Raw genomic sequence first — 27,243 nt, forward strand, 5'->3', positions numbered from 1 at the left:
CCTCATGAAACTAAGCTGTTGTATTTGTGGAAGCTATAATTATCTTATATAATTCTGTTAATTTTCTTAAAAATACAAAACAATAAAGTTTTAGGATAACCCTCCCTCCCCGCTCCATCCTAAGAAAAGTATAGTGTGTTTATAAATTTATTATACGAAGCATGGGCATTGCAAGTGAAGGCACCTAAACTTAACATCTATGGCATGTAAGCATGCAGTGAACACATTCTATGGTCTCACATATCATGCTCCCTCACGACTTGGACTCCATGAGGCCACGCTTTTCCTTAGACTTTTAGTCCCAATCCTCCTCAGGGTTCTCTTGATGCATTGTGAACAGGTGAGTTAGATGCATGGGTGTAGCCAAGACCAATAAAAAATAATTAACTGAGGTTCTTCCCCCCCCCCAATTTAAAGCCTGCCCCCACCAACATAAATCCTGGATATGCCCATGATTAGATGTTTATTATCTTGTTTGTATGCTTGTTTTATATGGTTGCTTTCAGATGTATTGACACTGTTTATTACTTTTCAAAGTCCATCAGAGCAAGACCTTTATTCAGAAAACTAAAATGTCACAAAATAGGACGCAAGCATTCAAGCTCTCCAACCTGTTTATCAAGCTACAGTGGTGCCTCGCAAGACGAAATTAATCCGTTCCGCGAATCTCTTCCTCTTGCGGTTTTTTCGTCTTGCGAAGCATGGCTATTAGCGGCTTAGCGGCTATTAACGGCTTAGCAGCTATTAACGGCTTAGCAGCTTTAAGAAAAAGGAAACAAACTTGCAAGAACTCGCAAGACGTTTCGTCTTGCGAAGCAAGCCCATAGGGAAATTCGTCTTGCGGAACGACTCAAAAAACGGAAAACTCATTCGTCTTGCGGGGCACCACTGTATATCATAGGTCACCAGTCTAGGGAGAGGTATGGGCACATTTGCAAATAATAAAAACTGTTGCAGGCACCTTGTACTCATGGCAACCACACACACACAGAGAGAGAGAGAGAGCGAGAGCGAGAGAGAGAGAGAGAGCGAGAGAGAGAGCGCGTACTGCAACCCTTCCAAATTGTCTCTCCTCCATTGTAATTAGGTTTCAAAGAAGTCTCCTATTGTAGTCAAGGAAGCCTTCTACATAACTAACCAGGGAACAACATTTTGTTCTGCTGCTTGATACTAGAAGCCTTGATCCTGCAACAGAAGTGCTGGATCTCTCCAAGGCCTGAGACTGTCCCCTAAAAGAAAAAAAAAGCCATTACTTGTCAATGGCATTTTGAAAGCCTGGTCCAGGTTGTCTAACCTGAGCGAGGCTTTTCCCTCTGGATCTATGATGATTTATTATTATGCTTGCAGCTAACAACAGTATAGAGATGTGCAGATCATATCTTGATTGGATGCTGACAAGCCAGGCTTCGAACTAAACTAAGAAAGGTCATGTAGCATTTACAGAATTTGGAAGAAACCTAAGAGGAAGTACTTTGTATATGGAGGAAAGGTCAAGGGAACAATGGCGAGTATATTCAAGCCGGACAACTTGTGGTATTAGTAAAATAGGTTAAAGTTTATGGCTTTCTTCCACATTCACCCAAAAACTTATAAGGCCATTTTATGCAGGTACCACACCATTCATGTAGCAGCTATAGTATGTAGTCAAAGAAATAATGAAAGAGTACCGTGAGGTCATTTATCAATTTTTGCAAGCATGGGAGATGGAAAAATTGTAAGTAAGTGAGTAATGTGACATTAGTTCCAGTTGTGTCAAATGAAGACAAGGCTTTGAAGAAAACCTCCCTGGACAACAGACAGCAGGACAGTCTCCTTTTTTCCATTGGTGAAACTTGCATTGCAGAGACTAGAAAAGGTCCAAGACTTGCTTCCACTTGAAGACTGGAAAACTGGCCACCTTCCTTTACTGAAATTGTAAAGTTATGTTGCAGTAAACTACCTGTGATCAATAATTACGTCCCCTGTGGTGATTAAAGCCATGTGGGTGTTTGTTTTGAATTGTCTGCTACCTTGTGGGCAATTGCACTGCCCTTGTAATCAATAAAACTGATTTATACCTTTCCCTTTTGTGGTCTGGATTTATTTTCCTGATCACAGTCTGTATAACCCTGGTAAACCTTCACAGTAACCTGTGTCAATGCCTACAATCTTCTTTGTTTCTGTAAGTTTACATATTTCTAAATTTTGATTTTGTACTTAGTTGTGCTTAAAAGTAGATTTGTTAAACATTAAACTCACAAGTCCCATTGATTTCTACTTTTGAGTAGACATGGTGGGGACTGCAAGCTAAGTCCGCCTCCAGTGAAGTATCTGCTGTATTCGAGATTTTTTTGGCAAATAAATTAAATACTGTTTGTGAAGTCAATATATGGCTATGTTAGGTGTGAATGATGCCATTATTAGCTGCACAACATACAATGAAAACTGGAAATATCATTGGGAAATAAACAGCAGTTCACCGTTCCAAAACTCAAAAGTCTAGAACTGCTTATTATGAAGTCACCATCTGTCTTAAGCCTGCCATCATTCTATCAAACCTTGTGTCATCATCAACAGAATCCCTGAAAGTAAGCAACTTTCTAAGAGCTAAAGTTTTAGATAGTAAATGAATTTGTCAATAGAGCAGCTTGCAAAAGGTACGAAAGAATATTTTCAAAGCTAATCTAAAAATTGTTAAGAATGACCCCCCATTTATAACTGCAACAGCCCCCTTTTCTAATTATATACACAATTTAAAATATATAAATTTTTAAAAATGTGTGGCTTTCAAAAAGAAAAAATTAAATGTGTCTACAACTAACAGGATCATCCGCTTTCTAGTTCAAATATGGGTGAAGGAAGTTAATCAGAAGCTGGTAAATACCAAAGTATAACGAAGGAAAATTGACTTACATATATAACACTGTTGCTTGATCTATATGTAATATTTATTTTACCCTTGACCATTCTATAACACATACAAAATCACTTAGGTCTCTCACCCCACCCCACCCCAAACACATACAGCTGGTGCAGTTGTACACAAATACTGAACCTATGCACTCCAAATGTTGTTAGACTCCTGGTCTCATCAGCCTCACCCTTGCTGCCATTAAAGGCACTGGGCAGAACCAGGAAAAGGTGGCACCCCTTTTTTTCTTTTAGAGGAAGACACCTATAGAGAATGGGTAGAATCATTTTTACTTGATTAGGCACGCATTGTTGCAAGGCAATACCCATAATCACCACTACTTTAAAGGTAACGGTAAAGGGGCCCCTGACCATTAGGTCCAGTCATGACCGACTCTGGGGTTGCGGCGCTCATCTCGCTTTATTGGCCGAGGGAGCCGGCGTACAGCTTCCGGGTCACATGGCCAGCATGACTAAGCCGCTTCTGGCGAACCAGAGCAACGCACGGAAACGCCGTTTACCTTCCCGCCAGAGCGGTACCTATTTATCTACTTGCACTTTGACGTGATTTTGAATTGCTAGGTTGGCAGGAGCTGGGACCGAGCAACGGGAGCTCACCCCATTGCAGGGATTTGAACTGCCGACCTTCTGATTGGCAAGCCCTAGGCTCTGTGGTTTAACCCACAGTGCCACCCGCGTCCCTCACCACTACTTTAGGGTTGCTGTATTTTGAAGAGCAAAAAGGACATATTTGTGGGTGCCTGGGGTGGATAGGGGTGTGGGCGTGTACCAGGGCATACTGTGGGCGGGGCACACGCTGGAGCAGCATTGGAGGGTGCCAGGGAGGGATGCAGCAAAATTTGTGCATACAAAATGGGGGGGGGAGTGGGAGACATGGTAATAGAAAGACATCTGCCTACCCCTCTCTGGGGTGTCCGTGGGGTGGTGGGAAGGCATACAAAATAATTAATTAAAAAGCTCAGGAAAAGCAATGAAGCAAAATGGCGGCTTTTTATGTAGAAGGAAGAGAAAGAGAGGGAGGGAGGGAGAGGGGGGGGATAGGAGAAAATGAAAAAGAGAGAGAGAGAAGAAGAAGAGAGGGGTTTGGTACCAAATGAAAAAAAAAAACTAGGACATTTTAGCAAAATCAAAAAATACGCCAGGACAGAAATCTTTCCCCTGAAAAAGAGGGCATGTCCTGGAAAAAGAGGACTTATAGCAACCCTACTTGGCCAATGCTTCTGAAGTGAGTGATAATAATCTAACCTCCGCTTGACCCCTGTAGGATAGTCATAATCACGGATGTTCAGGATTATTTGTAAAGATAATGATGGTGTGGTTTACTTTTTATATCTCTGCTGTGGTAGCCCATTGGGTTCAGGAAATGACTCCTTCCCTTTGTATATAAGCTAAGGTTACCAGATATTGAATCAATGAATCTGGGGACACTTTTCAACTTCAATGGATTTTGTATGGGGAATGGTTTGTAAATCCGGGGATTGTCCCCAGGAAACGGGGACGTCTGGTAACTTTAATATAAGCTATTCATTAAATCCACTTGCTTCAAAACTGCTACATGCAGAAATTAGATGCTGGGTGACATTGGATGTTGGGCACCAAATAAAATTCTGCTTACTTAACAGGTGCCTCACTGACTACCTTATTTTGGGCCAGGAAGGAATTTTCAATAGACTCAGACTGGCAAGTGCTTTCTTCAGCATTATTAAGCATGGTGTGCCTGCAGGTATGGAGCCCTTAGATGAAATTGGACGCAAACCCCCGTTTTCCTTAACCATTGGCCATGCTGGCTGGAACTAATGAGAACTGGATTCCAAGAACATCTGGTTTCCCTTCCCAGCTGTACAGTACTTATTCTTTTTGTGGCACAGTGCACTCTGGATTGCATCAATTGATCTGTAAGGTAGTAAGATGCAAAACGGGACAAGACTACCGCTTTAAATGTTGTGTAGAAGAGCAAATTTCAATAGGTGTAACTTGTAGCAGAGTGTTAGACTGCATAGACACCATGCATTTAAAGTACACCCCCCAGAAAACCTGGGAATTGTAGTTTGTTAAGGGTGCTGGGAACTGTAGCTCTGTGAGGGGTAAGCTACAGTTCGCAGGATTCTTTGGGTGGAGCTTTAGATGCAAGATGTGTACATATCCCCATACTAGAACTGAAGAGATTTGAATTAAAATTGACACTAAGCCATTAAAAAATGGCCAATTACTTTCACTCAGCCTAACTAATCTGCAAGGATTGTGGTGAGAATAAAACAGGAAGGGGAGAGCCATGTATTCTACCTGTGCTCCCTGGAAGAAGGATAGGATAAAAAGGAAAGGAAAATAGGTAGATGGTCTTAGCTACCTTCCCAATCTAGACTCCGTGAGAAAGGAGCTGCTGCTGTTATTGTAACAGAGGACTTTTCCTGAAAATAGGAATGTGATAATGGATTATTACTAGTCTTAAGCATCTGCAGACTATTAGGACCTAATTTAAATAATATGGCTTGATGATACTTCTCTGAGTAAGCATGCATTGTGCTGCACACTGTAACATATGATTCGAACCTGTGTGGACTAAGTAATGTTTGCTTTTTGTGAAGCACAAAATTATAACTAGGGTTGTAATCCTATACACATGTGTGAACCGTAAATCCTATGCTAACTGGAGTGTTAGACTTGAACTGGGGAGACATGACTTCAAAACCCCAATAAGCCATGGGACTTACTTCTGAGTATAAATGTATTTGAGCAGACAATAAAAGCAGACTTCGATTGACCCATAACAATTTCTCTTATAACCTTTATCAATGCAGGTCTAAAAATTAAACCAAGTTTTAATCTGCATTAAAATGTATCATTTTCTGTAAGAGCGAACAAACCACAAGATATTGCAGCTCTGATAAATATGCATGTAAGTATTCCAAAGAAAGTTAGTGGCTGAGTGCCGTTGCAGTACTATTCAAAGAAGGATCTTCCTAAATTAGGATATTACTCCACCGATTATCACAATGCATCTTGGTGCCTTCCTGCTATTGAGTCCCATTCCCCAAGAGCAATTACTTACCAGTATACAAGTACAGTGGTACCTCGGGTTAAGTACTTAATTCGTTCCAGAGGTCCGTTCTTAACCTGAAACTGTTCTTAACCTGAAGCACCACTTTAGCTAATGGGGCCTGCCACTGTGCCGCTGAAATATACTCAGAGTCGCAAAGTGATTTCATGCTCTTTATTCAGCTCATAGTGGTGAGGAGGAATGAATGAAAGTCCCCTCAAAGTATCTGCTTATATACATTATTTACACAATAGGCTGCACATGATTGGTTAATTCTGGAATTCTACTGTAAGCCAATCAGGTTGTGGATTCACTTATATCTGGAGCATGATTGGGTGGTTCCTGCCAACCAATCATACTGCTGCATTGTTCTTGGACCAATCAGACTGCTGCATTCTGAATCCTATTGTTCTAGTACCAATCAGACTGCTGCAATTTGGATCCTATTGTTCTAGGACCAATCAGACTGCTGCAGTTTGGATCCTAGTCAACTCAGTACATAACACCCCTCCCCTCTAAGTTCCAGTCCTGCCCGGGAGGTCGCATTCATAGTCCTCGAGGTACGCCGGCGGCCTACGTGTGCGTTGCGGCCTGTGGTGTTCCCTGGTCCGGGGTTCAGGTTCTGGCTCGTGTTCCAAGGATGCTGGCTGTGATGGGCCTGTTTGGTTTGGCACAACCGGCTCGCTCAGTCGTGGTTCTGGTTCCGGTGTCCTTTCGGCCTCACGGGTCCTCTCTGTATTTACTGGTTCTGCCTCTCCTGCTGGCCCCTCCTGCTCTATGGGCCTCACTGCCCCTCTGTTCCCTTGGGACTCCTCTGACCTGTCCTCCTCCTGGTTTTCTCCTGGGAATCGTCGCCGTATCTGGTCGCAGTGGCGGCGCCAGCATTGCCCCCCATCCGTTAGCACCTCGTACGACACGGGGCCAGTGACCCTGGTGACTGTGGCGGGTACCCATGCTGGGCCTGCCCCAAAATTCTTTGCGTACACTGGGTCCTGGGCCTCGAAGGTCCGGGGGTTCCTGCCTTCCCCCACCACTACCTCATCCTGAGCTCTATCGGGGTGAAGGCGGTCCAATCTGATTGCAAGGCGCCGACCCATTAGCAGTTCAGCGGGGCTCCAGCCAGTCGTTGAGCTGGGGGTGCTGTGCTGTGCTAGGAGGAATGTGGCAAGGCGGTACTCCCAATCCCCTTGCGTCATGCGGCGAAGGGTGTCCTTGGTGGTCCGCACCATGCGTTCTGCTTGGCCATTGGTGGCAGGGTGGAATGGCGCCGAACGGATGTGGCGGATGGCGTTCTGCGCTGTGAAGGTTTGGAATTCTCCTGACGTAAATGCAGTCCCGTTGTCTGAGACGAGAGTGTCAGGGAGCCCGTGGGTTGCAAACAGCCTGCGTAGTACCCAGATGGCTGCGGATGTAGAAGTGGACGGTACCAGTGCGACTTCCAGCCATTTGGTGTAGGAGTCCACCACTATGAAGAATGTTTTCCCCTGAAAGGGGCCAGCGAAGTCCACATGCAGGCGTGACCATGGTGCTCGGGCGGACTCCCAGGACTGGACTGGGGCCCTTGGGGGATCTGGGCGTGATTCTTGGCAGGCCTGGCAGTGTTTGACCCAGGCCTCTATCTCTCCGTCGATCCCTGGCCACCACACATAACTCCTGGCAAGGGCCTTCATTCTTACTACTCCTGGATGTGTCTCGTGTAGGGCTGTGAGGACCCTTTTGCGGAGGGGCTGGGGAACAACGACCCTGCTTCCCCATAACAGGCACCCCTTGTGGGCCGACAGTTCATGTTTGCGGGTTGTGTAGCCAGCGAATTCTGGCCCAGGGCTGCTGCTGGGCCATCCCCTCCACACCCAGTCCAGGACCCGGGAGATGACCCTATCTTTCTTGGAATGGTGTGCAACTTCTTGTGCCTGAATGGGGCGGTCGGGAAGCAGCTCCAGGCTCATAACCTCTTGTGCAGGTGCTGGGTCAGGGCCTGTTTCCGGTAGTGGTAGCCTGCTGAGGGCGTCCGCATGGCCCATTGCCTTCCCTGGGCGGTGAATCAGTGCATACTGGTAGCTGGCAAGGAAAATTGACCACCTGAGGACGCGAGGAGACAGCACTTGGGGGGTCTGCTTTTCGGGGGCAAACAAGCCAAGCAACGGCTTGTGGTCAGTCACCACGGTGAAGGGCCGCCCGTACAAGAAATCATGGAATTTTTTTACTCCCTTCACGATTGCCAGACCTTCCTTGTCGATTTGTGAGTAGTTCCGCTCGGTTGCATTGAGTGTCTGGGAAAAGTATGCCACTGGTACCTCTCTTCTGTCCGGGAGTTGGTGTCCCAGGACAGCGCCAATGCCATAGGGTGAGGCGTCGCATGCTAGCACCACTGGCAGCCTCTCGTCGAAGTGTGCCAAGACTGAGTTTGAGACAAGCAAGTCCTTGACTGTCTGGAATGCAGCCTCCTGGCGCTGGCCCCACACCCAAGGGGCCCGCTTGTCCAGGAGTCTGTGTAGGGGCTCTGCTACCGCTGCCTTGTGGGGAAGGAAGGAATGGTAAAAGTTCAATAGTCCCAAGAAGGCCTGAAGTTCAGACTTGCTCTTGGGCGCTGGGGCATCACAAATGGCCCGTACCTTGTCCCCAGTCGGGTGGACCCCTTCTGCGTCCACCATAAATCCCAGAAAGTCCACCTGAGGCACTCCTAGTAGACATTTTTCCCGCTTCACCTTGAGACCCGCCGTCTGGAAACGGTGCAGAACGGTGCGGAGGCGGTCCTCAAACTCCTCTGGTGTGGGCCCGGCAATCAGCACATCATCGAAGAAGGGGGTGACGCCAGGAATCCCTTTAAGGAGCGAGTCCATTAGATTCTGGAATATGCCTGGTGCCACACTGACACCGAATTGCAGCCGCTTTACCCTGAACGCTCCTCTGTGCGTCACAATCGTCTGTGCCTCTGCTGTGGCCTCATCTACTGGCAGCTGTTGATATGCTTGGGCCAAGTCCAGCTTGCCAAAAAATTTCGACCCAGCCAGGGTGGCCAGGACATGGCTGACCACTGGCACTGGGTATGCGTGGGCCGTGAGGGCCTTGTTTATGGTACATTTGTAGTCTGCGCAGATGCGGACCGAACCATTAGGCTTGATAGGTGTGACGATTGGGGTTTCCCAGGGGGCATTAGGCACTGGCTCCAGCACTCCTTGCTCCACGAGTCGGTCCAATTCCTCGTCTATACGGGGTTTCAAGGCGAATGGGACTCGGCGGGCCTTGAGCCTGACCGGTCGTACTGCGGGGTCAAGCTGTAGCGCAATGGGGGGGCCCGTATACTGTCCCAATTTCCCGTCGAAAACCCCTGGAAATTCCTTGCATATGGCGTCCACGTCCACTTGTAAGCTAGTGTGGTTCACCCCGGTGACAGCTAGCCCCAGTGGTCCAAACCATGCCAATCCCAGTAAGCTAATGTAGGGGCCCTTGACTACGAGCAAGACCAGTTGCCGCGTCCGCCCTCGGTATTGCACCCTGAAGGTCCCCACCCCCATTGTGGGGACCTTACGTTTCTGGAAGTCCCGGAGGGTGAATGGGGCCGGCCTGAGTTTGGGACCCCCAGTAGGACACAGTTTCCTTAAGGTCCTTGCCGAGATTATGGATAGAGTTGAACCTGTGTCAAGCTCCATGCGGCATGGGGCCCCCTCTATCTGTACCTCTACATAAATTTTCTCTACGTTGGGGTGGGGCAACTGGTATACCTGGAAGTCCGTGAGCTCCGTAGAGTTGCCTTGGTGCGTTGGGCCCCGGGACCTCGGGCTCTTGGATTGGTCATCTGATGCCTGGCGTCGGGTGGGCCGAGCTCGACACACCCGGGCGATGTGTCCCAATTTTCTGCACTGCCTGCACTCTGCGTTGCGGAAACGGCAGGTCCTCCTCTCGTGACTCTCCCCGCAGCTTGCGCAGTTTCCTCCTTCTCGTCGAGGCAGCTGTGGTCTGTGCGCTGCTTGAGTGCGCTGCTGTACTCGGTGCACCTCCTCTCTGTCAGATCCTGAGTCGTCGGTGAGGTCTTCATGGTGGACCCTCGGTTGGGGTGGCAGGCTCGGCCGTGTCTCTTGCGTCGACCTCTCGGCAGCTTCCGTTGCCAGGGCCTCCTCCAGAGCGACCTGGAACGTTAGGTCCTTCTTGGCGTAGAGGCGTCGTTGCAGCTTCTCATCCTTCAGGCCACCGACGAGGCGGTCACGAAGCATGTTCTCCAGCTCTGAGAAGTTGCAGAACCGGGCAGCTTGGCGGAGAGAGGTCACAAACCCAGTTATGGTTTCCCCAGGGGCTTGCCGCTTTGCGTATAAGGCATTTCGACGAGCCACCACTGAGGGCTGTGGCGAAAAGTGCCCCTTCAGCTGTTCCATTATTGTTTTGTATGGAACAGTAGCAACGTCTTCAGGTGCAAGGAGAGCCCGGGCGATTTCAAATGTCTCCTCTCCGCAGATGCTGAAGAATATTGCCCTCTTCTTGGCGTCTTCTTCATCGGTGACCCCTTTGGCTTCTAGAAGGAAGGTGAAACGGGAGGCGTACGCTTCCCAGTCTCCAGATGCTGGGTTGAACGGCGAGAAGCTGCTGTCGGTTGCCATTCTGAGTTCCTTGTGTCCCGGAGCTGAAGCCTGGATACACGGTGCGAGGCAGCGGTGCATCAGGTGGCGGTGCTGCGGTGCTGTGTGTGGCAGTTAGCTCAGCGGGATCCCATCCTCGTCGCCAGTGAAATATACTCAGAGTCGCAAAGTGATTTCATGCTCTTTATTCAGCTCATAGTGGTGAGGAGGAATGAATGAAAGTCCCCTCAAAGTATCTGCTTATATACATTATTTACACAATAGGCTGCACATGATTGGTTAATTCTGGAATTCTACTGTAAGCCAATCAGGTTGTGGATTCACTTATATCTGGAGCATGATTGGGTGGTTCCTGCCAACCAATCATACTGCTGCATTGTTCTTGGACCAATCAGACTGCTGCATTCTGAATCCTATTGTTCTAGTACCAATCAGACTGCTGCAATTTGGATCCTATTGTTCTAGGACCAATCAGACTGCTGCAGTTTGGATCCTAGTCAACTCAGTACATAACAGCCGCCAGAGCCCAATTTCTGTTCTTATACTGAAGCAAAGGTCTTAACCTGAAGCACTATTTCTGGGTTAGCGGAGTGTGTAACCTGAAGCATATGTAACCTGAAGCATATGTAACCCGAGGTACCACTGTACTAAAAATGTGGCAGACCCCACAGAATATGAGTGTACAGTAGAACTCTTAATTCTCCTGCCACGCTTTCCAGAGTTATCACCAACCATGAAGACTGATTGGCCTGCAATTAAATTGTCATGCCAGGCTACACTGCAGGCAACTGAATGTGCTGTGCTCCACATAAGTAGCGACCACAATGTGCTACACATTTAAGTTTTTTCCTGTCATTTACCCCTCACAGAGCTACTAATAAACTGTGGCTGCCTGGATTCTTTGGAGTGAAGCCATGTGTTTTAAATGTGTTTTAACCATATGGCGTGGATGTGACTTTAGTTTTGTCAAGCTTTGTGCGCACAGAACAATACACAAGAAAAAATTGTGGGTTAATTGGAACTTCAAGGATTAATGTCTAAGTATCAAGGTGCAAGATTAGATTACAAGGTACTTTCAGGCAGTGTTTAGCTGGTGGTTGTTCACCCACAATCCATGTAGGGATCATGCAAATCACAGCTGGTACCGCTGAAGTGGTATCCCCATTTATTGCAAACTCAAATTTGTTTACCTTTTCTGTACTCACAGAACTATGTATTTCTTGCATGTCTTATATGTTCTGCTACATTTGGCTTCCATTTGAGAGTCGGATAATATCTGCCTTGTTATTCTGCTTCATCCTGGTGTTTATTGATGTGTTCTTGCAGTTAATCACCACAATCTAGAAATGGACGTTGGACCTGTATTGGCAAACACGTTGTTATGGCTGTTAGATTCCCTCTCTTCCTGTTTGTAAAAAACACTGCATTTATTTGTTCCCTATCTGGCAACTGGCAAAACAACTTGAAACCATGGCAGTAGCTGTGTGTGGCAGAGCAGTGTAGCTAGTAGTCCATCCACATCCCTGTCATTCATGCTGGTTGGGGCAGAACAGGAGACAGACAAAAGCCTGCTTCAGGCTCCACCAACCTGCAACTTGTGTACTGATTGGGCCCAACACTGTCAAGTGCTGGCTGTAGGGGCAGTTCAGGCCCTCCCCATTCTCACCCTCGCCATCCCCACTCCCAAAGGAGCCTAGGTCATAAATGTGTGACCAACCTCCTTAGTTTCCCTGAGCTCCTGGATAACGTGGGAGGGGAGACACTTTGCAGATTTACAGTGCAATCCTATCCAAGTTTATTCAGAGAAGTATCTCATACTATGTTCAATGGGGCTTATATCCCTGCAAGTTTGCATAGGAGTGCAGACTTCATTAGCTTAAATTCTGCAGGCCACAAAACAGATTCCAGGTTTCACCAGGGCTACCGGGACAAAGTAATCAATTAATGAAATGGTGTTGGGAGAGGAGCAACTGTGATGTTTCTTTGTCCCAGCAACCCTTGATGAAACCTGTTTTTCATCCAAGATGATCAAACTGGGGCTACAGTCCTATCCACATTTACTGGGAAGGAAGCTTCATCCTACACAGTGAAAGTGGGACTTGCTTCTAGAGGAAACATGCATAGAGTTGTGCTTTAAATCTACACAACTCCTTTTGAACGTGCTCTTAATATGGCGGCATTGTTTTCTTAATAACATTGTTTTCTTAATAACAACCTGCGGTGCTTGGAATTTCCACGAGGCTCAACTCCTTCCTGCTCCGCTTCTCCATAACATGCAGAAAACTCCACATTCGAAAAAGAAAAATATTAGTTTATCAGAAAATTGCCTCATACCGAGTGAAACTAGCGGTCAGAGTACTAGCTCAGGACTCTACACTGGTTGATATGGGAGTAGCAGCTCTCCAGGGATTTTTGACAGGAGTCTTCCTCTGTCCTAACTGCAGATATCAGAGGTTGAATGTAAATAATATGCTTTAGTTTTCCCAAATACCTGGATGTTCCTAACTCAAGTACTCCCCTCTAACGTTACTGCTGCATTTGTCCATTCAACAGAATCAACCTGCCATTTCTCATGCCTTCTCCTCTCTGGCTTCATCCTATCGTCCTGGCTTTAAGAACGAATGCTGAGGCTTAGCCCTGGTTCCCAAGAAACGAATATTATTATATGTAAATTCTGATTTATTTATTTTTTCCTCCCCATCATAATTTAGGCTGCCAACCTAATCCCATTTACCTGGGAATCAACCCTGCTGAATTTGACAGGACCTACTTCCGAGTAGACCGGAATGGGACTGCACTGTTAAATACCTGCGGAATAACCTTTCTCGCGGTCCCCACATAAATCTGAGCTTCCCTTGACACTGGCGCCCCTAGCGGCCGTCCGCTGTCGTTCCCAAGCGTTCTCCGCCTATCACCAACCGAGCTCCGGCTCCAAGGTAACCCTTAGCCCCGCCCGCCGCCCCTCGCTCTCTGGCTTCCCTCTTGGAGCTCCGCCCCTCTCCATCCGGGGTAGCTGCGGCTGGCTTTGGGCTCCCAAACGGGAAGCGACTGGTCAGCTGATCCGTTCCCCGCCGGTCGTCACGTGATGGTGCTGACAGGCGCCGCTGCTCCCGCGAAGGCCATGGAGTGACGGGAAGGGCCCCTTTCGGCGTCCGCCGGTTCCCCCCGCGCCTGAGCTCCGCCGCTCCGCTCGTGCCCCGCTCCGCAGACGCCGGTGAGTGAGAGGCCCCGGCGGCAGCCGCCTTCGGGCAGGCTGGGCCACTAGGCCCCTGGTGCCTCGTCCGGAAAGGAGGCAGCTTCCCCGCTTCCCTTCGCCCTGACCTCTGGCTCTCCTTACCGAGAAGGGGGGCCGGAGGGCGGATTTCTCTCCTGGGTTTTTTAATGGGTGCTCTCAAGCTTGCTTCCCCCGCGCCCCACTCAGGTCTTCCCATTGGTGGTCTCTTAATAAATTGTTATTATCATTATCATCATCATCATCATCATCATTATTATTATTATTATTATTATTATTATTATTATTATTAAGGACTAGCGGCGTCAATGGGGCACGGCGGTCATTTGCGGGCTAGATCCCACTTCCTCAGATCGTGCAGTGCGTGTAAAAGCTGGCGCCACGGCGAAGCTGCCGACCTAAGCTTTCGCATGTGGGGGTAGTAACAAGCGAAATCCTGCTCCTCGCACGTTGACAGGAGAAAGGCAGAAGCAGAGGACGAGCCCTTCACAAACAAACGTGTGCTTATTTTTCCCGTGTGGAGGGTCTCTTCAAAGAGCTGGATATCCAGTCACATTGCAGTTTAGTTAAGTGTACTGATTCTCCCACCCACCCCCCTTCCAATTCTTTAAATCATGCTAACATACCAAACTCATCTTGCTGGTTTGTGTGTTAATTTTACGACTTTGTTCCTTCAACTCCTGTCACCCAGAATAAATCAGATCTGTATAAAAAAATACTTTGCTGGCACGCTGTCTGTTGTTGAGTCTTGTGACAGCAATGTGAAAAGATGTCCTCTAGATCAAGGGTGGGCCCTGCAGATGTTGTTGCAGCCCAACTCCCATGACACTTATTGGTCATGCTGGCTGGGGACTCTAACAACATCTGGAGGGCCACAGACTCCTCACCCCTGGGCTGGGAGTCTTTGGTTTGAAATATTTTTATATTGTTCCTTAAACAGATTGCTCTCTCCTTTAAAAATAACTGCTTTCTGTAAGTTCCCTTCAGCATTGTTCTGCAGCACAGTTTGTCTTAAAATTTTCAGTATAGGTAGATTAATTTGAGTTGGTTTATCAGAACTTAACCCTTAGATTTATCTAGTGCTTAGCCAAATATAGGGTTCCACTGCCTCTAGGCTGTCACTGTTTGGAGGGATGGATTCAGGCACATACCAGGAACTTAGTTTTGTTCGGTTAAAGTGCTATGTCACTCTAGCACAAGAAATCCATTTTCTGTGGTTAGGGAAATGGAAGGGAAATGCACTGAAAAGTGAGATAAACGACTGATTAACAGGAAGACAAGCACCCCATAAGTGAATTAGGATGAATTCTCCTTGTCATGTAACCGTCCTGTAAACAAATGCTCAATAAAGAACAGGCATAGCTGAACCACCTTGTAAGCTTTGTTGTTGTTGTTGTTGTTTAGTCGTGTCCGACTCTTCGTGACCCCATGGACCAGAGCACGCCAGGCACTTCTGTCCTCCACGGCCTCCCGCAGTTTGATCAAACTCATGTTAGTAGCTTCAAGAACACCATCCAACCATCTCATTCTCTGTCGTCCCCTTCTCCTTGTGCCCTCCATCTTTCCCAACATCAGGGTCTTTTCCAGGGAGTCTTCTCTTCTCATGAGGTGGCCAAAGTATTGGAGCCTCAGCTTCACGATCTGTCCTTCCAGTGAGCGTTCAGGGCTGATTTCCTTCAGAATGGAGAGGTTTGATCTTCTTGCAGTCCATGGGACTCTCAAGAGTCTCCTCCAGCACCATAATTCAAAAGCATCAATTCTTCGGCGATCAGCCTTCTTTATGGTCCAGCTCTCACTTCCATACATCACTACTGGGAAAACCATGGCTTTTACTATACGGACCTTTGTTGGCAAGGTGATGTCTCTGCTTTTTAAGATGTTGTCTAGGTTTGCCATCGCCTTTCTCCCAAGGAGCAGGCGTCTTTTAATTTCGTGACTGCTGTCACCATCTGCACTGATCATGGAGCCCAAGAAAGTAAAATCTCTCACTGCCTCCATTTCTTCCCCATCTATTTGCCAGGAGGTGATGGGCCCAGTGGCCATGATCTTCGTTTTTTTGATGTTGAGCTTCAGACCATATTTTGCGCTCTCCTCTTTCACCCTCATTAAAAGGTTCTTTAATTCCTCTTCACTTTCTGCCATCAAGGTTGTGTCATCTGCATATCTGAGGTTGTTGATATTTCTTCTGGCAATCTTAATTCCGGTTTGGGATTCATCCAGCCCAGCCTTTCGCATGATGAATTCTGCATATAAGTTAAATAAGCAGGGAGACAATATACAGCCTTGCCGTACTCCTTTCCCAATTTGGAACCAATCAGTTGTTCCATATCCAGTTCTAACTGTAGCTTCTTGTCCCACATAGAGATTTCGCAGGAGACAGATGAGGTGATCAGGCACTCCCATTTCTTTAAGAACTTGCCATAGTTTGCTGTGGTCAACACAGTCAAAGGCCTTTGCATAGTCAATGAAGCAGAAGTAGATGTCTTTCTGGAACTCTCTAGCTTTCTCCATAATCCAGCGCATGTTTGCAATTTGGTCTCTGGTTCCTCTGCCTCTTCTAAATCCAGCTTGCACTTCTGGGAGTTCTCGGTCCACATACTGCTTGAGCCTTCCTTGTAGAATTTTAAGCATAACCTTGCTAGCATGTGAAATGAGTGAAATTGTGCGGTAGTTGGAGCATTCTTTGGCACTGCCTTTCTTTGGGATTGGGATGTAGACTGATCTTCTCCAATCCTCTGGCCACTGCTGAGTTTTCCAAACTTGCTGGCATATTGAGTGTAGCACCTTAACAGCATCATCTTTTAAAATTTTAAACAGTTCAGCTGGAATACCATCACTTCCACTGGCCTTGTTATTTGCAGTGCTTTCTAAGGCCCATTTGACTTCACTCTCCAGGATGTCTGGCTCAAGGTCAGCAACCACACTACCTGGGGTATACGAGACATCCATTTCTTTCTGGTATAATTCCTCTGTGTATTCTTGCCACCTCTTCTTGATGTCTTCTGCTTCAGTTAGATCTTTACCACTTTTGTCCTTTATTATGGTAATCTTTGTACGAAATGTTCCTTTCATATTTCCGATTTTCTTGAACAGATCTCTGGTTCTTCCCATTCTGTTGCTTTCCTCTATTTCTTTGCATTGCTCGTTTAAGAAGGCCTTCTTGTCTCTCCTTGCTATTCTTTGGAAATCTGCATTCAATTTCCTGTATCTTTCACTATCTCCCTCGCATTTTGCTTGCCTTCTCTCTCCCGCTATTTGTAAGGCCTCGTTGGACAGCCACTTTGCTTTCTTGCATTTCTTTTTCATTGGGATGGTTTTAATTGCTGCCACCTGTATAATGTTGCGAGCCTCCACCCATAGTTCTTCAGGCACTCTGTCCAGCAAATCTAGATCCTTAAACCTGTTCCTCACTTCCACTGTGTATTCATAAGGGATTTGGTTTAGATTGTATCTTACCTGTCCAGTGGTTTTTCCTACTTTCTTCAGTTTAAGCTTGAATTTTGCTATAAGGAGCTGATGATCTGAGCCACAGTCAGCTCCAGGTCTTGTTTTTGCTGACTGTATAGAGCTTCTCCATCTTTGGCTGCAGAGAATATAATCAATCTGATTTCGATGTTGCCCATCTGGGGATGTCCATGTGTAGAGTCGTCTCTTGTGTTGTTGGAAAAGCGTGTTTGTGATGACCAGCTTGTTCTCTTGACAGAACTCTATTAGCCTTTGCCCTGCTTCGTTTTGATCTCCAAGGCCAAACTTGCCAGTTGTTCCTTTTATCTCTTGATTCCCTACTTTAGCATTCCAATCCCCTATAATGAGCAGAACATCCTTCTTTGGTGTCACTTCTATAAGGTCTTGTAAGTCTTCATAGAATTGGTCAATTTCAGTTTCTTCAGCACCAGTAGTTGGTGCATAAACTTGGATTACTGTGATGTTAAAAGGTCTGCCTTGGATTCGTATTGAGATCATTCTATCATTTTTGAGACTGCATCCCAGTACAGCTTTCGCCACTCTTTTGTTGACTATGAGGGCCACTCCATTTCTCTTACGGGTTTCTTGCCCACAGTAGTAGATATGATAGTCATCCGAACTGAATTCGCCCATTCCCATCCATTTTAGCTCACTGATGCCTAGGATGTCAATATTTATTCTTGCCATCTCATTTTTTACCACATCCAACTTACCCAGGTTCATGGTTCTTACATTCCAGGTTCCTATGCAATATTTTTCTTTACAGCATTGGACTTTCCTTTCGCTTCCATGCATATCCACAACTGAGCGTCCTTTCGGCTTTGGCCCAGCCGCTTCATCAGCTCTGGATCTACTTGTACTTGTCCTCCGCTCTTCCCCAGTAGCATGTTGGACACCTTCCGACCTGAGGGGCTCATCTTCCAGCGTCATAACTTTTATATGCCTGTTGTCTTTGTCCATGGGGTTTTCTTGGCAGGGATACTGGAGTGGCTTGCCGGTTCCTCCTCCAGGTGGATCACGTTTGGTCAAAACTCTCCACTATGACCTGTTCATCTTGGGTGCCCTGCACGGCATAGTTCATAGCTTCTCTGAGTTCTTCAAGCCCCTTCGCCACGACAAGGCAGTGTAAGCTTAGTGTAAGCAAATGGAAGAATGCTGAATTAATGGGTTTATTCAGTTTAACATACTACTGCTGCTTTTATGGTAGTCCTTAATACTAGTGATTCCTCTAAAGATAAGCACTCTTTAAAAAAACATTTCTCTTCATTTCAAAAATACCAATTCTTATACATAGATTACTCATTCCTATTTCTATTTAGTTCTAATCCACTTGCATTTTTAAATGTGTGGATATCTTATTCTGGTTTATTTAAATGCAAGGCTGCTTTTGCTAGGACCAAGGAAATGGAGATAGGAAGATCTAATATGTTTTTGAATTGGTAAATAGTATTTTCTGTAAAGAGCAATGGAAAAAGGTTTAGTGATAATGGATACATAGACCATACTTTCCCCTACGTTCAAGGACTGTGAGTGGGGAGAAGTGACTAGAAGATCCAGAGATCCTTTTCACACAGCTCTGGTGCTAGGAGACCTACGTTAATCAGCAGAGTAGACTGCAAGTTGACAATTGAAATTGACACCTTTAACACAAGTTCCCTATTTAAAAGTTCTAGGCTATGGTATGTGAATTTTCTTCTCTTCCTTTTTTCATTCTCCTGTCCAAACTGTATAAGTAATGTCTGAAATCAATCTCAGTACTTCCTTATTCTGAATAGAGTTCATTGTGCAAACTCTAAGAACAATTGAAGTAGTTTCTTCCCCTCCCCCCCAAAAAACCTTCCATCCAATGTCAATGACACATCTTTGCAGAGAATGCACTTGAAGTTACCCTGAGAGTTCATCCAAGAAAAAACAGCCATAATTTTGTGTGTTCTATTTTGGTTAGACATGAATCAATTACTGTATACTTCTTAAGAGATGTAGTATCAGTCCTGTGAGAAATAAGAAAAGGGGATTTTGATTTGGGTGCACATTTTCAATTCACATTTTCAGCATTTTATTAAACTGTTTGAGTAGAACTTTACTATTATTGCTGATTAAGCAGTTGTGGAAGTGTTGTACAATGTGCTAATAGTTCTCATGAAGCCTAATTAGCCCTAAAAGCAAAGTGTGGCACTAAAGCATCACAATTCAGTAATATAGCAAGTAGTAGCCTAAAATATTCCACAGTCTCATACACTCATTTTGTTATAGGAGCTGATAGGAAGTTAAAGTCCTACGTTTTCAAGTGTATTAGTCATATGAATATCAGGCAGGTTGCGTAAGTTTGTTCTGCTGGGCTTCTACAACAACATCAGAAGTTACATGGCTTGCTACTATTCAAAACTATGTGAATAGATGTTAGGAAGGTTACAGTTGAGTTTATTGTGCTTTGTGTTGATGCAAGGTTCTGTTGCCTAGTAAGATAGGTGCCCTGAGAAATATCATCACATTTTTGGAAGGGCCGCTTAAATGCAAGTTATTATACAGTAGGGGGGGAAATACCGTATTTTTTGCACCATAACACTCACTTTTTTCCTCCTAGAAAGTAAGGGGAAATGTCTGTGCGTGTTATGGAGCGAATGCCTGCGGGTGGCGGGGGGATCTGCTGCAGTCGTGAGCAGAGGATCCATGGTTCACCTTCCTTCCCTCCTCCATGGTTACAAAGCATGGATCCTCAGGATTTTTGCATTGGGCTACTCCAAACTCACTGTCACATCACATGGCTGTGGCCACAGCATGAACCACAAAAATCATATATCCACTATTTTGTTTAGAATATTTTTTCTTGTTTTCCTCCTCTAAAAACTATGTGCGTGTTATGGTCTGGTGCGTGTTATAGAGCGAAAAATACGGGTAAATAAACTTCCATAGCTAGGGGTTCATCAAGAAACAAAACTTTGAGGAGAGGGGGATGAGTGACTGTCATAAACTGTATTCTTCCCAGTATAAATATACTAATAGTATTTCCTTTTTAAAATGGTTATATTACCTATACGAGCTGAAACAATAGAAAATATATTTTATAAAAAAGAAAAACTAAACATCATATAGTGTACAGTGTCTTCATGCTCACAATCACCATACAACACGCAGCAATATTAACTGTGGAACCAATTACCCTGCCCTCAGATTATACAGATTAAAGATTTCTTCTAGCTGGGCAGAGCAGTCTCAGAACCCTCTTGCCTGTTTATGGCAGGAGTGGCAACATGGCACTATGTTGGACCGGGGTATTATTTAGGAAGGTGGGGTTTTTGCGCGGGGGAGGAGCCCCATTGCACAAGTGAAATATTTTGTACAGGGCTTCCTATACAAACCACTTGATATTAGTAAAGAAGGGGGGAATTACTACAAAACAATTGACCATTCAGCATCACAAAAATTCTAATCTCGAAATAGAAGTCTACATAATTCTATATGTAATAAAGTAATAATAATAATAAATTTATTATTTATACCCCGCCCATCTGGCTGGGCTTCCCAAGCCACTCTGGGCGGCTTCCAAAAAATATTAAAATACTGTAATACATCAAACATTAAAAGCTTCCTTAAACAGGGTTGCCTTCAGATGTCTTCTAAAAGTCTTGTAGTTGTTGTTCTCTTTGACATCTGATGGGAGGGTGTTCCACAGGGAGGGCGCCACTACCGAGAAGGCCCTCTGCCTGGTTCCCTGTAACTTGGCTTCTCGCAGTGAGGGAACTGCCAGAAGGCCCTCGGTGCTGGACCTCAGTGTCTGGGTAGAACGATGGGGGTAGAGACGCTCCTTCAGATATACTGGACCAAGGCCATTTAGGGCTTTAAAGGTCAGCACCAACACTTTGAATTGTGCTCGGAAACGTACTGGGAGCCAAAGGAGATCTTTTTCACAGGCTTTCCCTGACCAGGTTAGGCCCTGGTTTATGTGTATTAATGCATTGAATCAGTTTTAAATGCCTTTTGTTTTCATGCAGTTTTATTGATTTTTAGGCTGTATTTTTGTTTTAATGGATATTGTTTCACTATTGTATGTAAGGCACACTGCTTAGAGACTTTTAAAATACAGTGGTGCCTCGCAAGACGAAATTAATTCGTTCCGCAAGTTTTTTCTTCTTGCGAGTTTTTCGTCTTGCGAAGCACGGTTTCCCATAGGAATGCATTGAAAATCAATTAATGCGTTCCTAGGGAAACCGACTTCAGACCAGGTCCGGCGACAGTCTGTCCCCCGACCTCTTCTGAAGGCTGGGGGGGGGGGACAAGGGCTTTTCTTCCCACTGCCAGCCTTCAGAAGGCTGTTCTGAAGGTTGGGGGTGGGAAGAAAAACCCTTCTTCCCACCTCCCGCCCCGCAAGCTCCGGGGACAGGAGGGCTTTGCTGCCGACCGCCAGCATTTTAAAAGCCCCTGCTGTCCCAGGGCGATTTTAAAATGCTGGCGGGCGGGAGCGAAGCATTCGCTGCCGACCCGCAGCATTTTAAAATCTCCCCGGGGCAGCAGAGAAGTCTCAGCAGAGAAGTCTCCCGACCCCCAGCATTTTAAAATGTCCCCGGGACAGCAGAGACTTCTCTGCTGCCCCGGGGAGATTTTAAAATGTTGTGGGTCGGCAGCGAACGCTTCGCTCCCGCCCGCCAGCATTTTAAGATCGCCCGGGGCAGCGGAGAAGTCTCCGCTGTCCCAGGAAGGCAGGCGGGGGGGGGGGAAGCAAAGACTTTTGCCCCCCGCCGGCCTTCAGAAGAGGTCCAGGACCTCTTCTGAAGGCCGGCTGTGGGCGAAAGTCTTTGCTCCCGACCGCCAGCAATTTAAAACAGGTCCCCGGAGATTTCCCTATGGGCTTTCGTCTTGCGAAGCAAGCCCATAGGGAAATTCGTCTTGCGAAGCGCCTCCAAAACAGAAAACCCTTTCGTCTTGCGGGTTTTCCGTCTTGCGAGGCATTCGTCTTGCGGGGTACCACTGTATGAAGTGGTTTAGAAATGCTTTCAAGTAAAACGTATGCCGGGAGGGCAGTACTGTATAGAACAGTGTGCCACACTGGTGGCCCAGAGGTGGAACAGAAATGAAGTTATATATTCTGAAAGGACCTTGTTCTCTATTGTTATTTAAATGTTTTTTTCCCTGTCTTTCGCTTCCCCAGTGTTTTACCTCTATCTTTCAAAATCATCAGCGTCGCAATAAAGTGGCAAAAATGACGGAGTTCTGGCTGATTTCTGCTCCTGGGGAAAAAACATGTCAGCAGACATGGGAGAAGCTGTGTGCTGCAACCATAAAAAATAACAACCTTTCTACCAATGCAAAGTTTAACATTCCGGATTTAAAGGTATACCCATTCAAAAGCACATGGTTTTGTATTCAAACTGTTTGCACCTTAAGTTTAGGGGAAATGAGGCATGCTGGTACCAACACAGCACACTCCTATTGCCAAAGAATATTTGCCTGCTAATGTTACTTTGCTTACTAAATGAAGCAATTGTAAATCACTTACCTAACTTGTGAATTTGTGGAGTGCATGCTCCTATCTTCCACAGCGTGAACTGGAACTGTACAGTAAGGGGGCTGTTAGGCTTTTTTAAAATTCCAAATTATATTTTATTTAAGTTGCCTCCCTGAATGCAGTATCACAAGCTAATGCTGAATGTACTTATGATATAGAACAAATGGTCAGACCAGCTTGGAAATCCATTTCTATTCCCTGCTGAGATTCATTGACTCCTGTTCCAATGTACTGGCATTGATAATCTCTTAACATTGTAGTTGCTGGCAGATGATAAATAAAATGATTATCTTTAAATTTCAATGCAATGTTGTTGTTTTAAAAAAGACAATTTTTAGACTGAAATCATATGCATGCAAACTTGGAAATAAATCCCATTGTATTTAATGTGGGACTTCTTTGTTATTAAAAATGCATAGGATCGCACTGTTAGTCTAATAATTCCTTCTTACAGTTACCTTGTTATATACCTTCCATCTAAAATAATTCTCATTCTTTCCTTTATAGGTTGGTACCCTTGATGTGTTAGTTGGCTTGTCTGATGAGCTGGCTAAACTGGATACATTTGTGGAAAGGTAACTACTTTTTAATATCCACCTAATATCACTGCTCACGTTTCTTCCGTTTTGTTGCAATATAGAAGCCTATGTATTGCCTGCTAATTGTCTGTTTTTTAGGTTAACCAGCTTAATGACTGCCAGTGTTAGCACATAATGGAAAGCGAAGAACCTTTGTGGAATAAACCATACTGTGCAGGCAGCCTGATCGCTCCCACGTACCTCCTCTAGTGTCAGCAGAGAAACTAAACAAGGAAGGGGTCGTTTAGTATTGTGACCAACCCCAGGGATATGCTTTGCTTTTTCCTAACAAGCCAGGATAGCTAGCCAGCTTTAAGTTGCAGTTTGCTTTTGGCATTCCAATCCTTGCTTGTTATTGCCAAACAAACCACAGTCCTGAGTTTGTGTAATGTTAAAGCTATCCCTGTCTTATTTTCTTTACTTTCTCAGTTGCCAGCAATCAGGTTATGTGCACAGTATGGTTTATTAAGCCATATTTCTGAGTCTCCAACAATATTTTGGGTTAATTAGCTACTTCTTGGTTTGGACAACCATAACAAGTCACAGCAACCAAACTGGCAAGCAGTGGTTTGAGTTTGCCCTCCAAACTAGGTATGGAAACCAGCGTCAAACCACGAATTCCAATCCTGCTTTGCTAAGGAAGGGAAACAGGTGAAAACAAGGATCATCTGGAGGCTCAGGAATGCTACCTGTGAACCAATGCGTTAGTCTTAATTACTTGCAGTTTTGCAATGTTTTGGAACATGTGATTGTGCTTTGACTGTCTGCATTGCTAAAATGATCTCTAAGAACATAAGAGCCCTGGATCAGATGAAAGGCCCTTCCAGTTCAGTATTTTGTTCTCACAGTAGCCAGACAGGTACAAACAGTAAGCTAAAGAAGCAGGAGTGCAACAGCACTCCTCCTATTTTGTGAACCGCCCTGAGACCCCCAGATATAGGGCAGTATATAAATTCAATTTAAAAAAAAGATCCCCAGCAACTAATCTTCAGAGACATACTGCCTCTGATACTAGAGTTAACTAGTGCACTTTATCGCCTGACACGGGAGAGATTTTTAGATATTGGCCTAACAGAACGCAATGAAAAATTCTTTGAATTGAGTAAAACTGACAAAAATCAGAGAAAGTGCCCAGTCTTAAATGACATGTAGCTTTCGAAGAGCAAAGAACAGATCTTATACCACAACAAATTTCATGAGCAGCATTTTGGAGAGTATCATGGGGGACAGTTTGTCGTCAGTTTGAAACAGTTCTGTGAAATGAATTGTGACCTAATTGTGAGTCTCATTTGATACAGCCCCCAAGTTGCTGAAACGTTTAGTCCAGAGACAGAAAGATGAACGGGATCTGCTTTCTTTTATCTTAATTTTTCTCTTCTCTTCAGTGTTGTCAAGAAGGTGGCACAGTATATGGCTGATGTGCTGGAAGACAGTAAAGATAAAGTTCAGGAAAACCTTCTGGCCAATGGAGGTAAATGTTAGCTTTCTGTGAAGGGTGACATCGGAAGTTGATGGTTTGAGCATAAATTCAGAAATGATGCATATGAGTCATAGGAAAGCATTTTCTGCAACACAAGTGATAGCAAGAATTCAAAGCAAGCAGAAAACCTAGAAACCAACCTATAAGTATAATATCTAAAAGGAAGCTTGCTCTTCAGCTGCAGTTCTGCTTTCCCTACCTTGTTTATAATTCTAGATTTTTATGTGATCGTGTCTTCTCCTTAGTTATGTTAAGCACAAGCTTTTCATGTATGCGAATTTGAACATCCTTGAAATAGATAGAAATGTTCATTGCATTAAAAAGACATACAAATAATTATGGTGATACTGATCTTGTCCATTAAATCTTTGAGTGTGATATCCAATAATGGGCATATTCAAAGTAGCCCCAACTGAGAACAAGGGCAAGATACTTATGTCTGTTGTTTTCAACGGGTTTGATCTCAGTGCAACTTAGTTAGCTATCACCCTAAGGCGATAGTATCAAAAAGAAATGAAAAATACTGTCATACCCAAAGAATAGTGTGAAATGTTGGAATGCTGATCCATTCCCCCCCCTTGCAGTCCTTTAAAAAAGTGACACCACAGATGCTTTTGTAAGAGTAGAGGTGCCATTTCTGAACACGTGAAAAAATTGATGTGATGGGTGTAATATGCCTTCAGAGTTTACTAAAGTAACTTTTGAAAGTGGGTTGGAGAATCTGTGGCCCTCCAGATGTTGGAATTAAGCTCCCAGCAAGTCCTAGCTAGCTTGGCCAGTGGTTGAGGCTGACGTCCAACAATCTCTGGAAGGCTTCAGGTTCCTCAACCCTGTTCTAACAAGCGTTTAATCGCCCCTAAACTAGTGTATCACGGCTGGCCAAAATAAGTGTTAAGCTGTCCCAGAGTAGCTTTTTGTTGTTGGTTACCACCTGTAAATCTAGGTTATCATTAGGTGACCTGAATAAATGGATCACAGCAATCCAGTATCTTTAATTATGCCGAAAGAAATTGTCTGGTGGGGGCCACTTCTGCTCCTGCAGTACTGTCACAACAATGCCCTGTCAAAATGCCCCCCTCTCAGCAACTAAAGGTAATAGGGGCTCCATCCTCTTATTGCTTCTGATCCACTCTAATTATGTATGTGCACAAAATTCATATATGAAAAGAAACATCCCAAACAGCATACCTTTTAACATGGCCTTGCTGCAATGGCTTCTAAACTTTATTATACTACATATAGTCTTTCCTGTGTTTTAAAAGGCAAACATCTATATAAAGTCTCCAGGAGCATTGCTTGGTAGGTGTATTTATTCATTCATGCAGGTTGCGCACCATCCGATAACGTAAAGTTCTCTGGCTGGCTTAAAATAGTTGTGTAAAAAAGCAACTGAAATTCCAGGTAAACATAGCCATTTTTAAAAGATGGGAACTCTAGATAAATAAACCAAACGGAATTCCACCCACCTAAAGTTAAAAACAGATTTTTGAAAAATGGGCCAGATTACTTAAATGATTTAAAAGTGAGCAGAAAGGTCTTCACCTGGTACAATAAGGATAAGAAATATGAAGCCTGGCTGTTCCATAACTGAGATGCCACTCTCCCAGCCATGACTCACCACGCTTCATTCAATGGGGGCAGCCAGAGCTGGGTCTCTGAAGAGGAACTTGAGGTCTGAGTAGGTACATAGAGGAGAAGATGGTCTTTCAGATAGCCTTGACCAAGTTCAGAGCTTTTGAGGTTAAACCTGAATTTTAAATTGTGCCCATAAATCGGCTGGGAGCCAGAACATCTCACGAAGCACAAGTTTGTGCTTAGTTTGCCAATACCAATATTCAATCTTTGTGTTCACAGTTGATTTGGTCACCTACATAACAAGGTTCCAGTGGGACATGGCAAAGTATCCAATCAAGCAGTCTCTGAAGAATATTTCAGAAATAATTGCCAAGGTAGGATTATGCTATCCAAAGAGGTATGAAACTTGTGTTATAATCTCTGTGGTACTGCATAGACCATGCACCACGGTGTGGTGAAAATTACTTCTGTTTTTTAGCCTCTTTGATGTTCTTTTTAAAAAAAGAAGAAACCATCAAAAATCCCCAAAGTGACGAACAAGTGCAGAAAGCATCTGTGGTGCAAAAGCTTTCCCCCCCCCCCATAAAAGCATACAGTGATTTATCAGGCTGATCAATGAAAACATTGACCTGACGTACAGTGGTGCCTCGCAAGACGAAAATAATTCGTTCCGCGAATCTTTTCATCTTGCGGTGTTTTTCGTCTTGCGAAGCACAGTCCGTCGCAACTGCGCCTCTTCAAGCGGCTTTAAAAAAAAAGCGCAAGACGTTTTCATCTTGCGAAGCAAGCCCATAGGGAAATTCGTCTAGCGAAGCAACGCAAAACCGAAAAACCCTTTCGTCTAGCGAGTTTTTCGTCTTGCGAGACATTGGTCTTGCGGGGCACCACTGTA

The 27,243-nt window shown here is 45.1% G+C and overlaps 1 protein-coding gene and 1 long non-coding RNA gene across 3 annotated transcripts in view; one reads left to right on the top strand and one right to left on the bottom strand.

Annotated features, from left to right (window-relative positions):
• Positions 1-897: 897 nt before the first annotated feature.
• LOC309539632 lies at positions 898-13,371 on the bottom strand. The gene is made up of 3 exons (XR_014222884.1): positions 13,253-13,371; positions 11,709-11,877; positions 898-1,229 (listed from the first exon to the last, which is right to left on the bottom strand). It is a non-coding gene; the product is annotated as an uncharacterized lncRNA (long non-coding RNA).
• Positions 4,533-27,243, top strand: part of ATP6V1C1 (ATPase H+ transporting V1 subunit C1) — a 33,147-nt gene continuing 10,436 nt past the window's right edge. The window contains exons 1-5 of one of the 2 annotated variants that reach the window (XM_082235772.1): positions 4,533-4,633; positions 22,362-22,544; positions 23,226-23,293; positions 24,682-24,767; positions 26,631-26,725. In XM_082235772.1, coding sequence (XP_082091898.1) covers positions 4,619-4,633; positions 22,362-22,544; positions 23,226-23,293; positions 24,682-24,767; positions 26,631-26,725 — 447 coding nt within the window. In that variant the 5' untranslated portion in view covers positions 4,533-4,618. Of the gene's footprint in view, positions 4,634-13,553; positions 13,733-22,361; positions 22,545-23,225; positions 23,294-24,681; positions 24,768-26,630; positions 26,726-27,243 lie in introns of those variants that run through there. The other variant, XM_082235773.1, reaches the window with a different exon arrangement.

The sequence above is a fragment of the Podarcis vaucheri genome (assembly GCF_965113315.1).
Source record: "Podarcis vaucheri genome assembly, chromosome: 8".
Taxonomy (NCBI): domain Eukaryota; kingdom Metazoa; phylum Chordata; class Lepidosauria; order Squamata; family Lacertidae; genus Podarcis; species Podarcis vaucheri.